This window comes from Pyxicephalus adspersus, chromosome 2 (assembly GCF_032062135.1).
Source record: "Pyxicephalus adspersus chromosome 2, UCB_Pads_2.0, whole genome shotgun sequence".
In the NCBI taxonomy this organism is placed as follows: Eukaryota; Metazoa; Chordata; class Amphibia; order Anura; family Pyxicephalidae; genus Pyxicephalus; species Pyxicephalus adspersus.
This window is the reverse complement of record NC_092859.1, coordinates 29,134,999-29,153,646: the sequence shown is the minus strand read 5'-3', so window position 1 is coordinate 29,153,646 and position 18,648 is coordinate 29,134,999. Positions and strand designations below refer to the sequence as shown.

General features: G+C 37.9%; 1 protein-coding gene across 3 annotated transcripts in view; it reads left to right on the top strand.

Moving 5' to 3' along the window:
* Positions 1–18,648, top strand: part of PTN (pleiotrophin) — a 43,823-nt gene that overhangs the window by 16,379 nt on the left and 8,796 nt on the right. Inside the window, exons 1-5 of one of the 3 annotated variants that reach the window (XM_072400183.1) lie at positions 770–817; positions 2,013–2,062; positions 4,678–4,775; positions 6,603–6,776; positions 8,860–9,024. In XM_072400183.1, coding sequence (XP_072256284.1) covers positions 785–817; positions 2,013–2,062; positions 4,678–4,775; positions 6,603–6,776; positions 8,860–9,024 — 520 coding nt within the window. In that variant the 5' untranslated portion in view covers positions 770–784. Of the gene's footprint in view, positions 1–769; positions 818–2,012; positions 2,063–4,677; positions 4,776–6,602; positions 6,777–8,859; positions 9,025–18,648 lie in introns of those variants that run through there. The other 2 variants (XM_072400186.1, XM_072400185.1) reach the window with 2 other exon arrangements.

Genomic DNA, 18,648 nt, shown 5'->3' with positions numbered 1-18,648 from the left:
CAAGAATAAAGAAAAAGAAACTCTTTCTCGGAATAAGGTGACCTTTTCTGAAATTGTGATTGATATAGTTATATAGTTTGTTTCTGTAAACAGTAAAAATGTTCAAGGAAACTTTATATTATGTGAACTGTCCGCTATTGGAGTGTCAAGCAATTACCTATATAAAGATTCCTATTGTAATGCTTCATCAGCTCTGAGAGTCTTTGTGGCTGTTTACATCTATCCCACATCTTACAAAATAAGAAGAATGAGTTTCTCCAATGAAGCAATGAAGATACAGACATCAACATAGAACCTAAGTGCTGTTTTAACTTTTCCGGCTTTAGTTTGGTATTTGGATACAGTGCCATTTTCTTCCTTGCATAGCTCTGTGATTGTTTTCCACTGCTGTGGTTAGGATTTATAATAAATGCCGTGAGGTGATCACTCCACCATTAACCAGGTAAACCCAGAGACTCTGAGGGTCAGAAATCATGACAGAGGCCTTGTCTTTGACCTGTGAGCAGATATGCTCCATTGACATATACAATGGCTGCCTTTGTTCCTAAATGTTTTTTTCCTTTGGCATGATTGATCAATAATGAAAATGAAACACTCTATTGATTTAATGTGACTCGTCAGATGCAGGCACAGTCACTTATCTCCCTCCAAGCTCGCACGCTCTCTCTTTCTGTGTTCCGCCGCTTGCCCCTGGAGAAGCAAACGTTTGTCATAACATAGCCTGAATTAATGTCCAGCAAAGGGGCCGATTAATCTCTGGGCCAGATCTTACTTTTTTCTGTCCATGGATGTCAAGCAGTGCAGAGGATTCTGGAAGGTACAGACTGCATGAAGCAAGATTATTATTACATCAATCTTATTCTTTCTGTCTTTAAAAATATTACACTGTGGGCATGCTGGCCTTCCTGCACAGGCTACCAGATTGGAATCTTGCCCACAAGACTTTCTGAATGATGTTTGTAGGTTTTTCCCTCATAATGTTTGGAAAATTGACCTTACACTGTGTTAATAACATATGATCATGGTAGGGGCATTAGATTGTAAGCTCCTCTGAGGAACAGTTAGTAACATGACAATGAACTCTGTAATATGTTGGTGCTATTAAATCCATGAAAGTGACAATTCGCAAGTATAAGAACTCCCCAGCCCCTAATTTTTTTTCGTTGCTTAAGATACATTTTTAAATCTGTAAAAGAAAAACATTCACACAAACAATTTGGCCTGCAGAAGCAGCAAAAGCCTACCTGTGGGCTATACAGTATACTGTATGTGTATTGTTTACAGTCAACTATAGCTTATATTGGAATATGAATCAACAAGTATCACATATTCTGCTGCTGCTCAGTGCAAATATCTAGACAAGGGTTTCTCCATCTGGGTTCTGTGGAACGCTAAGGTACTTTTAGAGAATTCTACTGGTTCCTTAGGCAATGAGCACTTTGTGTATTTTAAATCAGTTTAAGTGACACTAATGATCATTTTGGCTATCTGACATTCTTCCACTAACCAGCAATGTAAGAGGCATTCTTCCAACTGACTACCATGCTAACACACCGTGGATACAATAATTATAGTAGGGGTTCCTCAAGACCTGAAAGTCCATGTCCCCTTGGTAAAAAGGTTGAGATAAGCTGGTCCAGACAGAACAAGTGGTGTCTGTGGTTGTACTTTTCTAGCATGAGAAAATGGAGTTTTCTCTTAAGTAAAAATCCAATTAGGTTATAGCTATTTTACTTACTTTTGGATTCTAAAGAACCGGAAGGCCTCCAACTTCCTTTTTAAACAAACAATTTTATTACCTGTAAGATCATAAAGAAGATCTTTCATGGCTACTGCTACCACCACATTCACAATTTGTCTCTGTAATGGAACCCTAACCGTTCTATTCTACTTTTATTTAAAACAAACTCCACATTTTGGCTCTAGATACACTTTGATATAATTAACATTATTTTTATAGTAAATTTGATAACAGATTGTATACTGTTTTTCTCACCTTTTTTTAAATTTAGGATAGAAACTTGAGTGGCCAAACTAGGGTAATAGAAGATATAAGAGAAGGGTAAGTTTCAATATTACTGTTAAAGCAGCAAAGCAGAATATTCAAAGTAGCCTTATATTTTGTATAAATATGTCTGGAAAAAGTAGTGGGGGTGGCTGGAAATCACCTAGATTGCCCTTTGTCGAATTCAAAAATAGAATCATAGTCATCATGTTTTATAAAAAGTTATCTCTCCTTTAGTATGACATACTTGACAAGTTTACCTTCTGGTCTTGTCTTCCTGGGCTGAATATGTTCTGCCAACACCGTTAATGCTAGGTTTCTATTTAAATTCTGGAGAGCCTTATTACAGCATTGTTCACTTTTTAGTACTATTCCCCCTCTATCTCCCTCTCCTTACCCCCACCCCGTTTTCTGTTTTTTTTTTTCCTTTTCTACTTTTTGCCCTAACCTTTGCTCTTTTCTGATTTTCCCACACTGCCCCATATACCAAATTGCTCACAGGTATTGCCTTTTTTCAACCCTTTCCATGACTCAATGTACCAGATCTGTTTTTATAATGTTGCCTGTCTCTGACAACTTCAATGAAAATGCACTAAAAAATAGGGTAGTGGGAAAGCATAAGGATGAGAAGGGTAAGGTCCTAGATTCTCTACTAGCTGAGTGGATGTTTGTTCTGGCTCCATGTCTGTAATATGGAGAACTTAAAAACTTTTCTATTAGAACAATGCCCTCTGGAATTTATCTGCCATTCTCCTAAAACTTGAGGTTTTCCATTGTCCTAATGTCATTTACAGGAAAGCACAGTGTGTTATAATATTTATTAAATGTTTCAATTGCAGGAATGTATTTGTAGCTCTTTGAAGGTAAAGAATTATGGGGAAGTAAAATAAAGGCATGGTTATGTGGTACATGGCAATCTGTATACTTTTGTTTGTAAATACATATAATATTAAATATGCATATGATTATCTCAACTTGGGCAAGACCTGACAATATAAAGCATTGTGCTAAGGCTTACATTGCTAGCAAAAGTTGGGAATTCAAAGTACAGGTAGTCCCTCGTTTAAATATGACATTACTACATTAAGTTGAATTTGTATGTAAGTGGGAACAGGTACATTATTTTAATAAATGCAATTAGGACAGATGTTTGTCTCAACATATTATTAGGCAGAGTGGTGTCAGTTACTGTATAAAATCCTCACTGTGAGTTAATCACAAACAAAGCAAAAAACTTTACAAAAAAAAACTTTATGGAGCCTAGACATTCATTAACTTCTGGAGCAAGCTGTGCTTTGATATGCAAACTGCAGAGTTTGTCTTGGTCATTGAAGTTGCAAGAGCTTGCAGAAGAGCTCAGTCTCAGCTGTGTTTAGCAAAAGATTTCTTCTGCAAGTCATGCAAACCACCACCCCCCTCCTCCCCATCAAGCCTCTGTCCTGCACCCGAACAAGCAGGGAAGCCCCGTTCGTTCGTATCTAGGAGTCGTCCGTATTTCAGATGTCCTTTGCTCGGGGACTACCTGTATCATGCTATTACAATTGCCATCATTGAGTCATTACCATCATGAGTATATTATATACACTATTTGAGGGTACCTGTAAAAGGTATTATTTTTAAACATATCTCCATTAATGACAGGTCTTCCTTAACTCCTGAAACAATATGCATCACCTTTATCCACACGTCATCCATTCTCTTTTACTTAACCTGTGCTTCCTCCTCCATCAGTAGACCAATTCTTGGCCAGTTGTGCTGTCTAAAATAAAATCACCTTAAATAAATCAATTCAGCATTATTGAGAATAGATTACTGTGTCCTCATCTACGTTTATCCTAATTTTCTCATGAGCAATTGTAGTGATTGCACTGAAAGCAAAAGAAGAGCCTTATTTCTTTTTAAAATCCATTTCAAACATTTTCCTAATTGTACATTCTGAGTGCGTTGAATGCTATTTAATTTGCCCGATCAATGACCACATAAAGAACTATTGGATTTACGGTTATCTTGAGGCTGGGAAGACCATTAGCTACACTTGAGTAATTATTATAAAGTATCAGTGCAAGATGGAGGACGGAAGTGACTGTGAGCCAAACTCTGAACCTCAGGGACTTGCATATGACTGCAGCTTTTATTTCAAGTCTAAATAATCATTAAAATGTCTGCATTAAAATGTAAGTGTAAATTACAAAAGCTGTTTCTGTAATTATGTTTCCAAAATCTGAGGCATTCGTTAAAATAATACTTTGTGATCCTGCTGTGAAGGTCCTTGTTCAGGCAACACACCCCCGTATAACGGCTGTGCCTTTGCAATGTTTCCCTGTAACATGTATCCCTGAAGGCGGAAAGAGTCTCTAGGTGATCACATTAACATGAACTTTTAGTAGTTGGGGTTGGATTTACTTTCAAATAGATGGATAAATAGTTGCCAATAGTGTCCCATATGACCATTGTAAGTTCTAGAGGCATTTCCAAATGTTTTGATTCATGGAAATGTCTTAGTCAACTATAGCCAATAGCCCTAAAATATTGTTTACTTTTACATGCTTTTTTCTATCAGTGGTAAAATTTTATTACACAAAGTTTGAGGCGTGAAGTTTTTGGTCTATATAGGTAAAATGTGTTAGCAATATGTTACAAAGTTTAAATGTGTCACCATCTCTGCTTTTCAGGATGCATCACCACCATGGGATATTCATGCTGGCCCTCCTGGCATTCCTATTGGTGCTCACAGTTCTTGGAACAGACTCTGCAAAGAAAGATAAACAAGGTAAACCTTGAGAAGAGGTCAATATGTGTTTTAAATCTGAAATCCAGCCTTACCTATGCCTTGCACCACCTCCTCTTCTGTAGCATTAGGGTCCCTGGCCTTTCATTCATTAGAATCTATTTCTTTACGTCTTGGTGAGAAATACTTGTGGGTGTTACTTAGGGAGGCCTGTAAACAAATTTCGCCTGCCCATGAAGTACGTAGAGGAGGTTTAGTTCATGTGTAAATATTTTTTTTTTTTGCTTTCCATGTCTCATTGGGAAACTTTGGTAAAAGAGGTGTCCCCATTGAAATATTTTTCCCCATTCTTGTTTTGGAGTTAACATAAATGTCTATTGAAAGTTAAACGTTTTTTTTCTCCCGAATAACCTAAATTTATATATGTTTTTAAAATCCCTGTATAAAGGAAAAGAGAAGTTTAAAAAGAACTTGTGTGTTTAATCAATCAATGTATGTGCATTCTTTCTTCATGAGCTGCATAAAGGGGGGGGCAACTTTTCAGCCAAGCTTTGGCCCTTGTGGACTGCCTGATTAATTTATTATCCTACGCACAGTGGAGAGATGAATACAGAGAACATGATACAATATCATGGAGCCAGGCTACCTCTGCTTCCTCATCAAGTCTCATAACCATTTGCCAATATGTTATGTGCTATAATATGTTCCTCTTTCATATCTGAAGAAGTTTGGAAATATGTTTTCATTTTCATTGACGGGGTCAATTCTTTAAGTTGAGTGTGGTAGAGTTAACTGTTAATGATTTTCTCTGATAATAATTTTCTCCTTCCGAGGTTAAAAAAAAGACATAGAATTGTTATTTTAATAAATAATTTAAATATTTTATCTTGCATGATTGTTCCTCTCTTTTCCTATCTGGGTTGACCAATAAACATAAAATTAACAGCTGAAGTCATATAGATAAACACCCATGAACTGTGCAGAGTGATACCATAACTTTTATAAAGATCCTTTTATACCCAATAATCAGAGTTTTGCCAATTAAATAGTTTTTATGTCTTTTCTTAATGTCTCCAGAAATTAGCAAAGAAAAAGTTTGCAGTATACAGATAAAGAGTGAACACTTCACCCCGGAGAGGACTAAAATGTCACATGACCATGAGTTTAAGGGAATGTAAATGCCTTTTAGGTGATTTTTTTCTGTGTCAGTAATTAGGTATAGGTAGGTTAGGGAGGGCCTTGAATTTAGTTGTAAAACTGAACTAAGCAAGTACGTAAAACACACAAATATAGGAGCAGTTTAAAAAGTCAAATGATTTGCATCCCTATTAGGCCAGTCCTGAGATTTCTATAGGACAGCTAAGTTGCTGACCTGAGTTTTCTCTACTGCAGGTAAACAATATAGCTTGGTCACCTTCCTGCCCCAAAACTGTGACTGGACAATGGCAGAGACAGCAAACTAGTGAATTATAACTCTTCCCTTACCTCCTGTTAACATGTTGCTTCTGCATGCAACGGAGCCAACAGAGCCTGACCGGCCCATAGTTATACCCCTCTCTACCAGAATGCTGCTTCAGCTGGCATTAAAGTCTAAGTCAGATACTTGTAAGTGCATTTATATGATATGAATAAACACATTAACTGTGTTATTTGTTGTTTAATTTCTGCCTGGTCTTCAATTGCAATCTTTAAAAAGAATGTGGTAATTCTTATTTATATTTTCAAACAAAATTAAAATAGTTTTCTCATAACAAACACATTTTAGTTGTCCTTCTACTGAAGTGGATTAGATAATTATTTGATTAATTATTTAAGGTATTATTGAAATATGTTCTGCTCATTGAAGTAAAATGATTTTCCATTTTACAGAGAAGAAGGCCAAGAAGTCAGATTGTGGTGAATGGCAGTGGAGCGTTTGTGTCCCTACCAGCGGTGACTGTGGTATTGGAGTGCGGGAGGGAAAACGATCAGGAAAAGAATGTAAACAGAACACAAAAACCCAGAAATGTAAAATCCCATGTAACTGGAAGAAGCAATTTGGAGGTAAGCGGTCAAGATACTAATTACATCTTTAGTTTAATCTACCTACAATAATGTAAAAAAAAAGTAAGTGCACCAAATGGAAATTATTGAGTCTTTGTAGCATATTTGAACAAGTAAACATTAGGTCTTTCACACAAAGCCTACAGATAAAGGTAATATACTACCTTAGGGGTAATCTCAAGTGTGGTCCGGGGTGAATTATCTATTCCAAAAGCGGAAACCCCTGAGCGGAACTGCCAGGGAGTTTAAAGGGCTTACCTGGTATCTGCGGCATCTGCGTCCCGGCGTGTGAATGTTGGGGACACGAGGCCAGAGGAAGCAGATGTCAGCCGGGCATCCGCTCGCGAGCATGTGGCTGGGGGCGAAATCATTCAGCTGGAAGGCGGGATCAGTCGGGAAATTTAAAATACTAAGTATTTTTAATGTACCGCTTTTACATTTAAAAATATTTAGTATGCATACCGCTAAAGAGGTTAAACAAATACACTGAAAATTGATAGAGTATTTTGATTCTCATAATCTAAAATAGGAAAATAATTAAACAGACTGATGCCAAAATGCATCTTCAAGATTCTCCAATCTGCACATAACTCTTGCAATAGTTGGAGTTAAAGTGCATGGATCTACCATTTGACATCGTACCAATTCAACCTGTGTAGAAGGTGTGCTAGGAAAAAAACCTTTACTGATCAATTCTTCTGTATTAATATGAAATGATGGATAGAGGATAGAATGCAAACAGAAGACAGGAGAAGCAGATCAGAAGAACCTCATAGTGGCTTAGAATAAGGTGATGGGAATGTTATGGTTTGGAGTTGCTTTGTAATTCAGGGTCTGTGCAGGATCTGTGCTTTAAGAGAATGTGAGGCAATCTGTTCAAAAGTTGAAGTGGGAAGAAAAGAAGAAATAGAGGGTAATGAATTAGCCTAGTCAAAGCCTTTTTATTAAATCCAAATAAAAAGAGAAACCCAAAACCAAATTGTAACTGAAGCATTTTTGCATAGCGTAGTGGTAACAAAAATGTCATCAAGTCAATGTCAGACATAGTTAAATCAAAAAAAACTAAAATGTTTTTTTTTATTTTTTTTTGCTAAAGGGGGCCATACATGTTTTAAGTGCCAGTACTTGCTTTTGCTCACAGTGAACCATTGCATCTATGTCCAAATTCCTCTTGTGATTTGATTCAAGGTATAACGCCTTTATCTGTAGGATTGTTTAAATGAAAATTAAGTGCTGTACATTAAATAGGGATTGGAAATGACAGACAGATACAGACAGTGACACAGGAGGAAGGAAGGACCCTGCCCCAAAGAGCTTACAATCTAGAAACTGTATTAGTATATGTATTTTTGTCTTTTTATAACTTTAAAACTTTTTATAAATGTATACCCCTTTTCTAAAGCAAGGTACACAAGGTAGGAGGTTTTACACAAAACAATACAAGCACAAAGGAAAACAAATTCACTGTTTCAACAAATTGCCTTAAAAAAAAAAGTTGCATAAATTTGTATTTCCCTGGGCTGGTTTACAGATAATACAGTTATATGGTGCCTGTGTGGTTCATGGCAGTCTCTTGCCTTGTAGTTTGCTATAAAGTTGCAATCCTAAAGTCTGATCACTGTAGAAAAGGAGACTGAAGAAATGGTTTATCCACCCTGTAGCAGAGTATTGAGAACATCTCAGCATGGCAAAGTCACTGCAATGGATCTAAATGATAGCTTTAAATTATAATTTTTAAAATTAAACTGTTACTGTATATTTTATTATTTATGTAAAGTGTCACTACAAAGTCTACTTTAAATCCATGTGGAAATTCATCAGAAAACACAATGAAAAGGTGTGAATTGAGTTTACTATGGGGCATCTCTATGACCTGGGTGGGGCAAAACACGTTAGAGAACAGGAACTAAATATGAGGTCAATGGAGTCTGTGACTACTTAAAAGTGTCTTTTTATTCAGCAAGAAACTGAAGATGTACATAGTACCCTGAAAAGCGACCAAAATTTATCTCAATTATTTATTTATTTTTTTTTTACTAAGGCTTGGTCACATTAAAAACCAAATGTTTTATTCCCCTCCTAGCCGAGTGCAAATACCAGTTCCAGGAGTGGGGGGAGTGCGACCCAGAGACTGGGGTAAAGACAAGGAATGGAAGTCTGAAGAGAGCCCTCCACAACGCAGAGTGCCAGAAAACCGTCACCCTGTCCAAGCCCTGTGGAAAGATCACTAAACCACCAAAATCTCAAGGTAAGAAAACTCATTGTTATAAATGCATTGGGTTTCAGAATAAAGAAAAATGAAAGGCTGATGAAAACTTTGTACATTGTGCACTTGTCCTTAAATGCCTGTGCCATGATGTCTGTTGAAATGAAAAGTAAAATTAGTCAGAAAACAATACTGAATGATTAGGTCAATGCCTTTATCCGGCTGGACCTCTGACAGTGTCATGCGTCAGATACTGAGAAGGAGTATTGAAGACATTTGGGAACTGTGTACAGATAAATGTGGCTTAATTGTGCCATAATATATCTTAGAACAGATTTTGTCTTTTCTGCTTTAAAGACACAATAGTGTGGAAAGTGGAAGTTGAAAATGAGTTAAGATCCTGGGCAGTTCATTTCTGTCCATATTTATACGTATAAAAGCGGTACATTGTCTTTTATGAAAATTTTTTTTTACATTGTAGGCCTATAATTCTCAGGCATATCTCACCAAAATATGTCCAATATTTAATAAATGTAATAAACTTTAAATAAAAAACACAAAAATCTGTTAAAACAAGAGTGCATACAAAATACTGAAACCATTGGATGCTTCTGCATCCGATGAGACACAGGGGGAGTTCCCAGTGACGTCGGTGCGTGTGTACGTCCCGGCCTGGCAGGGCGGGAAATTCAAAATCCATTTGTATTGCATTCAATACAAAATAACTGTATTGAATGCAATAGATTGGATTTTTATGTGTAAAAGCAGTACATTGTTTTCAAGAACATTTATTTTACAGTATGTATAATACTATGAGTATAGTACTATGAGTAAAGTTCCAAAGTGACTTATGGAAATAAAACATAATTGATTCTAATAAAGAGGGATTCTAATAAAGCTGAACTCAAAGCAAACAGCTAAATACATAAATGGGAACTGTTTACCTGCGGAAGGATTTGTATTTCTATCCATGCAGTTTTGTGATTTAGGTACCATTGACAAACAACACAGCCCTGTCTGGCGTATGAAGGTACCTGATTTTTCACTTTTGCATTGCAGTACCACTTACATGAAGCACCAGACTGATAAGCTTATTTCTCTGTCATTCTACTCTCTAGCATACTTCTTACACAAATATTTATATAGAACAAATATAAAATACAGTTTTTCGAAAAAACATTAAAGCTTACTTCCGTTTTAAAACAATGTATGGTAGATTTTGTTTAGAAACACTTAGATGTTCCAGCTGCCCACACACAGGTTGTGTTTCTCACTCTGTAGCAAAGTGTGGAATTCCTCATGCGATAAAGAAGCCATTGTGAGACTATAATGAATCAGAGGCAAATGTGTGAGGATTTTCCCAGCTGACCGCTGTGATGACCATACACCAAGGAAAGGACCAGTAAAAGTAGATGTACACCACACACACCTTCATAGCAGGAATATACTGAAAGTACTGAGCATGCATCCTGAATCATTATTGTACTACTCAGATATAAATTATTTTGTGACCTTCACTGCTTCCTGTACTATAGAATAATGTATTGCATTTATGGTAAAATAGATTTCTGAAATGTTCCCCATTTTTGTATCGATTATTGCAATGAGCATCCCTGCTGAAAGACTCAAATAAAAAGAATACAGTGTTTTCAGGCAGCTCAGAACTGTCCAGAAAGAAGTGGTAGGGCTTGCGTATTGTGCAGAACCACTAAACTGGAATATTTGTAAGAAAATGGTACTTCACAATAATGCTCATAATTGCACACTAAACTAACTAAAAACGTAATTATTATTGGTAGTCCCCCCTACCCTCATATACTGTTTAAGTCCAAGGCTTATTTCAGACCTGTGATTGGCTGTAGTGGTCTGCCGCAGGTTCAGTTGATCCATTCAGCTGATTGGGAATGGTTGGAAAGCAATCTGTGCAGGTGGTTGTGGTGCAGTTGTGCTTAGTATAACATGTTGCCCATGGCTGCCCAGCCACTTCCATGAGCTGGCAGCCACTTCTGTTGAACTGAATACAACTGCCTGCAACCCAAGCTTACAGTGGTTGAAAGTTGTTGCTTCCTTTTACACATCAACTTCCTGATAATAAAATAAAGATAAAATAAGTGGTTTGCAATCGCAAGTCTGAAAGGTGCCATACCTTACACCACGGACCTTCAAGCTACCTCCATGTTGGTTGATTAGCTTTCCAAAGTCACTTCCCTTCCCCACCATCTTGCTAACGTACAATCATCTTAGCACAAGGGAAAGCACAGACTGGAGCTCTGAGACAGGTTTTGAATTATGAAAGGTTGAGCTTTTCTGCAAGCTGAAAATTTTGCTGTATATTGGGAAAGGCATGTTACTGAAAGTCCACTTTCTGCTTGAGTAAACCTATGACAAACCAATCAGAATTCATTTTGCTAGGTGACCACATAGGGCTCATTAAATTTCATTGGTTGTCACTGGGCAAACTCCTTAAACATTCCCCCAAAAAACTCTACAGTAAAGCGCTACAGATCGCATTGACGTGACAACCTATTGTACCTGTGTGACAACAAAGCGACTCCTGCCAGGTGATGCATCACTGAATCTGTAATTACGTTAAGGGAAATAATTATCCACTTAGTCATATTGCTCCAACTATGATCTTGATTAATCAGTCGTGGAGGAAAAACGGAGTGCCGAAGGTGTAATCGGAGTCACATTAAAGCACGCTAAGACGCACTTCCTGCCACCGAGGATTTTCAAACTTGTTTCTTGATTTTATACAAATCAGCCAGGCAAATCAGCATTGCAAATTACTGTTTAAAGTGTACCTGTCATTCTGGGCATGATAACCTGATTAGGTGTATGAAGCAGATTTTTCTGAAAGGCAAGCAAATAACATAATATGCAGATAAAATGTTTACTGTTATACAGGGATTTGTAATTCTGTTAAATCATTTTTGTGACTTATTTGTCAGCAGTGCCAGACAGATGGTACATTTTTTCTGGTTCAGCAATGCAGCTTCCTGTGTCATCAGCCTCAGTCTCCTATTATTATTACAATAATAATAATCAATAGTATTTATATAGCGCCAACATATTACACAGGGATGTACATTAAATAGGGGTTTCAAATGACAGATGGATACAGACAGGCAGAGGAGGAGGAGAGGACCCTACCCAGCAGGGCTTACAATCTAGGTGGGGAAGCAGCACACATTAGGAGGGGGGATATTGAATGGTGGGAAGTAATGAGGGGATTAAGAGACAGAAGACAGGTAGGCATGTTTGAAAACATGGGCTTTTTTAAATGAGCAGAAAGTAGGAGCAAGCTGAATAAGACGAGAAAGACCATTCCAGAGAGTTGGGGCAGTTTTAGAAAAGTCTTGGAGCTGTGCAGGTGATGAGGTTATAAGTGGGTAAGTCAGTAGTAGGAGCAAAGAGAGCAGCTAGGGGAGTATCTTTCTATCAGGTCAGAAATGTAAGTGGGACAAGAACTGTGGAGGGATTTGAATGCAAAGCACAGGAGCTTGAATTTGATTCTCAGGTGAAATGGAAACCAATGAAGAGAACTGCAAAGACATGTGACAGAAGAGGAGCGGAGGGAAGGATGGATGAGTCTGGCAGCAGCATTCATAATAGATTGTAGAGGAGAGAGTCAGGTTAGTGGAAAAACAGAGAGGAGGAGGTTACAGTAGTCCACACGAGAGATGATAAGAGCGTGTACAAGGAGTTTGGTGGTCTCTGGGGACAGGTAGGGGTGGATTTTGGAGATGTTGCGTAGGTGAAAGTGACAGGACCTGGAAATGTTCTGAATATGAGAGTAAATGAGAGGGCAGAATCAAAGGTGACACCAAGTCAACGTGCATGAGGGTAGGGGAAAATACCAGTGTTGTTAACAGTTAGATATATGTCAGGGGGAGATTTGGAATTTGAGGGGGGGATGATGATGAGTTTTATCCAGGTTGAGTTTCAGGAATCGGTCAGACATCCATGATGAGATGGCTGACAGGCAGCATGAGACCTTATCCAGGACTGAGGAAGACAAGTCAGGGGTGGACAGATAGATTTCAGTGTCAGAGAAAAGGGAACCGGTCCAAGGACTGACCCTTGGGGAACCCCAACAGGGAGGAGAGTGGGTGGTACCATTGAACTATATTGCGCTAGATTCACACTGCAGACCAAGCTGGCCATCTACAATGATGCAAACAGAATTGAGCAAATCTGCCTATGTTCAGTTGTGCATATCATCATTGGGGTTTGAAAACTTTGTGGTGACCCCATTGAAATCTGAATGTTCAGTGATACCAGTAAACGTGACACATCCTGGCTTCCTCTGCGGTAGCTAGGAATAAACTCCAGTTTGCCAATCAAGATGGCTAAGGATCACAACTAGGAAGAGAAGGAAGAAGATGGTGGAGTCCGTGACGGAAGGGAGACAGGTTAGTATACCAGGGTTTAGTTCCACTTTAATTCTTAGAAATTCCTGGTTCTAAGCTCCACCATCTGGTGGAAAAAAGTATGCTGCCCTGCATAGATAACCACCTGTAATTTATTGTATAATGTTCATATTACAATAAACGGTGGAATGTGGAATGCCTGTCTAAGCTAGTTTTAGCTCTTTATGGATTGATTTTACTTGTTGTCGTAATTCGCCCTTTAAATATTGTTGTTGTTTTGATCTTGGTGAAGGTGGTGGTCTTCTTAGCACGCTCTGCCGAACACCCGACAGGCCTGACTGTGGTCCTGCGACCCCTGGCAGCTCTCCACGTCACCGAGCAGACAAACTCATTTTCTTCCCCATCGATCTGTCTTCAGAGTATAATGAACTCCTCCAAGCTTCTTCCAAGCATGTCCCACAGGCCTGAACCCAGCTTATCTATGATATGGAGCTGGTGCATGGGGGGGGCTTTAACCGTTCACTTGTGCTAAATGAAGCACATTTACCAAATCTATTGCTTTGTACTGGGGTCAACTACATTCCTGCTTGTGAATAATGGATTGCTTTGGTGGGTCATCAGCTCCACGCTTAAAAAAGTTGTGACACTTTAGACATAAAAACAAGCTGAAAACAAATTATTCACTGGAAAAATAAAGCGTAGAGAAGGGTTTTTGTGGCAAGAAAATTTTTTTATTAATGATTAACTCTCATAATACATATCATAAATTCTTGCTGTTGGTATGACTGGAGGCACAGATCCTGTATAGGCCCTTCAGGGGCTCTAGACAATAAACTTCACTGCCACTTTGCAATGAGACAGGGTGGTTACACAGACCGCAGCTGCAGTCTCCCTATATATATTGGATAAGGACTTGGTTAAAGATATTGTCAAGTTAGTATGTGCAACCTTGCTATATGTACAGTATCCCTGAGGAAGCCTAAATTGGGCGACATGCGTTGGGCAATCGTATGCGACACGATTGTCTACTATTTGTATATTCCTGCTAGAAGTTTATTGTTCAGAGACCCTGAAGTTTGTGAGCTTCTTAAAGAGATGATGGTTCTATATAAATACAATTTTTAACATGAAATGCTATATTTCACTTTTTACTTATCTGCATTTCAATGGTGCTTGAGATGACCAGATCAGTTAAGCTACGCTGCATGCTGGTCCTACGGTCTTGTTGCTGTCCTTCCAGTGAAGAATATAGACCAGGGGGAAGAGTGATGGGCTGGTTAAGCATTTTTTTGTAAAAGAACTGATAAAACAAGTATTTGAAATGCCTACTTGCAGGGTTTTTCTTTTTCATTCACCAGCAATATACATTTACCCAGAAATTGTAACTATTCCTGGAGTCAAGCCTCACAATAATATTCTTCCTCCTTGTCATGATCTTCTGTTTTTCTGGGGACGTCTATTTTATTGTGTAGTGGCCCAGCTCCTCCTGCTCTCCTCTTTTTATATAATTTTTTATGCAGCAGCCAAGGGGAGGCGTGAAGGAGAATTCTATAGAGGGTCACTCGAGTGATGGCTCGGATTTGCACTTCCAAAATTGCTGTTTACAGCACCGGTCATAGTGCTTTTTGCGAGGCTTTCTTAGGTAAATAGCATTCTGTTAGAAAGCCATAAAATCCTATTGAAATTTATAGTATGGTGACTGGATCTCTTTAACATGGCCGAGGCTCTGGTTTGCAGCGAAGATCAGTTATAATTTACTTACTGCAGATTGCCCTATTACAGGCATTAGATACTTTGCTTTCTATAGAACACACACTTATAAAAAATATCCATCATTTACTTAGCTCTAGTCACCAAAGCAAACCACATGAAAAGCTGACGCTATGTTTTCATTGAAAGCTGTTGGCATGCACACTTTGCAGATACATGGGGATTTATCCTGCATTATTATGATGTGATCCCTACACTACAGCAGCAGACACACTGTGTATATACACACAATGAAATACACATTGCTAACCTCTCCTTCTGTTTGCCTGGCTGTTATAGGTTATAGCTTTGCTCAAGTAAGGGTTAGGTTTACGAAGAGGAGAGTGCCAGAATTGTAACCATAAAGTCTAAATTTACTTTGGCTAAAAGCCAACATGTTTCAGAAGTTCTAAGGGCCCCCTTCATCAGGGCTTGGCAGTGTTTTTTTAAAGGTAAGCTTGCTAATGTCACTTACTTGAACAAAACATGAAGTTCTGACTTCACTTGACTTACAACAAACAAACATACGATCAGTATCTTGGATCTCTCCATCCCCAGCCATGGGGTTATACAAGGAGAAATCTGCCTGGTCAGTGCAGCATCTTGTCATAGTCTCTTCAGGGTAAACATCTGAGATGTCTTGGCTCTGTGTCTAGTGAGCATCCCCCCAGCCCCCAGCCAACGTATTTAAGCTGTTTCTCAAACAGAACCAAAATTCATCTTTGCACATGATTACATTGAGTGTTCTGCATCATCTGAAATACATCTCAGCCAATAATGGGATCCTGGCACAATTGTCACATTGTATCATTGTCCCAATATTATGTCACAATAACCTACGCTGCGGCGCTTGACTTACAGAACAGGCAGCCGGATTTTTGTGCTGAATAATTGAACCATGATAAATTTATTATGAGTTACATTTTTTTCACGGAGTTTCTTTCCACGTAATAACACGACATATTTTTTACAGAGTGCAAAATTGTATGTTTTTATAGAGTAGTTGAGGATCAGAATGTCTGTTTTTACTGCTGTCTAGGTCATTGTCACAAAAAAAACATAAATAATAATTCCTTCAATAGGAACACTTTGGAGATCTAGTAGTAGTTAGTCACATTTGAACAATTGTAATGTTGAAGATGCTTTGCAGCTTTTCAAGTGGCTTCTTCAGTTTTCTGCTTCATCAGACACTTTGCAGAGTTTTTTTCTAACTTCCTGGTGTGTTTACAGGACAGGAAATGAAGGGAAATCTTTTAAATGACAAAAGAACCTTTAGGAAGGAGGGGAATGGTAGCCGTTATTTAAAACGATTTAAAACGATTTTAGTTTTAGATACACATTATAAGCCAGACCATTGATACTTCACTTGCAAATCAAATATGGCACTGGATTTTTGCTCCAAATGGTTTGAATATTACGGGGCAAAAACTGAAATATGGCAATAAAACTTTAACTTTTAACTAAATGCATACTGGAAAAAATCTATTGTTTACTAAACATGATTGATTAAAGGAGCATTTCTGCCTCGCCATTAATAACCAATCAAATGTTATGGGTAATTCTCTAGCCTGCCTAGCCTGAAAAAATGACAGCTGAAAATTGATAGGAGGGTAGCAGCTATGAGATATTTTTTATTAATGTGAAAATCTATTAAGTGTGCCTATCATCTTGTCATGCAATGTGGAAGCAGATAAATGAGTTTTTAACTAGTTTCTTTTTCCTACAACTGCTTCTGTACTGATGAAAGCTGTATGTGAGCCTAGTATATGTGCTGGTTGCCAAATGTCCATCCAGTGCAGTTTGTCTTTCTTGGGTTCATCACATTTCATGGTAAGAATAGGAATCACTTTGGCACACAGCAATGGAAAGACTGGGATACAAACTAGATACCATCAAGGCTTTTTCTTAGAGATGCCATCAACATTGCAGGCACGTCAGGGCTAAGTAATACTTTGCAGCATTAAGAACTCAAACATTTCCATCTGCACAACATACAAGTTGGCTGCTGGTTTTACAATTTGGGCCACATTAAAAAATAGTTTATCTACTATATATATATATATATATATATATATATCAAAGCTTGTTTGTACTGTTTAAAATTGTAAATTTTTAAGTCTAAATGAAATCATATGACATCACTATATCCAGCAACATTTTATTTGTTTTCAAAAGTTTAACTTTTTATCCAAACCATTTTTAGCTCCAGTCTACAGAATTTGCCTAGATCGAGATAATTCCATAAACCTGCTGCTCACTCTTTTCTCCCTCATTATTTTATATTCATATGAAGTTATTGACTATCAGAAAGACAGAAGTTGCATAGGATTTTTGGAGAGCTGCAACTCAAGATTGGCAAGGCATAACTAAACTTGCAAAGCCCCTTCTTGGGTTATCCATTGTGCTGAAGAGACCCACATAGAGCTCCTAGTGCTTCATCCACTTGACCTCCACATCACTTCTTTACCCTGAAGTTTAAGGAGGTCATCTGCATGTAATTTAAGTATTAGTAAAGTGTACTTTAAACATTACTTACAAAACTGAGTGTTATATTTTCTCCCTACAAAGTCTTTACTATAGCTAGAATGGTCTATACCACTGCTATGGGGCCCAGCACTGCCTGGATTCAATATGATTATGTTGGTGGGAACAGTTTGGCACATAAATGTATATTTATATAAATATGCTTTAAAAACAAGTAGAATACTCAATAACTGGAATTAGGTTTGAGGTGAATGTATAGATTATAGGGGCAGGGGATGATAGTTTTATTATGGAGCCATGGTTACTGTCCTGCCTCTCTTACAAACATCATCAAACTTGCCATAACATTTATTGTATACGGTGTTATAAGATCTGCAGCCCTACAGAAGACCAGGAATGAAGTAAAATTATTGAACACAACTGGATCTACCAAACATGGCAACCATCGCACCAATAATGCTTAATAACATTTGTGGATATTACAGCAACAACAAAAAATCCTACAACAGTCATATAAGCAATAGATATTCTCTTTTCACAGAGGGTCTTAGTTTTCACAGAGGATAAATAGATACAATATGGAGTCTGTCAGCAGCAAAAAATTATTGTAAGCAGAAGAGTTCATATATTTTCATCCTCACATTGCAGCCTGTTGCAGGTGTATTGATTGTGCAGATTTCATTAAAAAAAACATTCTCCAAGGAAATGTAGCACTGTTATATACAATAATAACATCCAGCAGGAGCTTTAACATAATAACTTTGTAATCTAGCATCACAATTCTCAGGACTATGGATTTCATACCAATGTGTGGTGACTACAGACACTGCAGAATTGCCTCAAAAACTGATGAGAGCCTTGTGGGATACTACGAGAGACAGTCAGAGACTGCAGACATACAACAGGAGACGGCTAAAGACTGCAGACATACAACAGAAGATGGTTAAAGACTCCAGACGTACAACAGGAGATGGTTAAAGACGATGGACTTTCTACAGAAGATAACTAGAGACAAGACTGCAGACATTTACAAAAGATGATTGGAGATGGCGGACATATT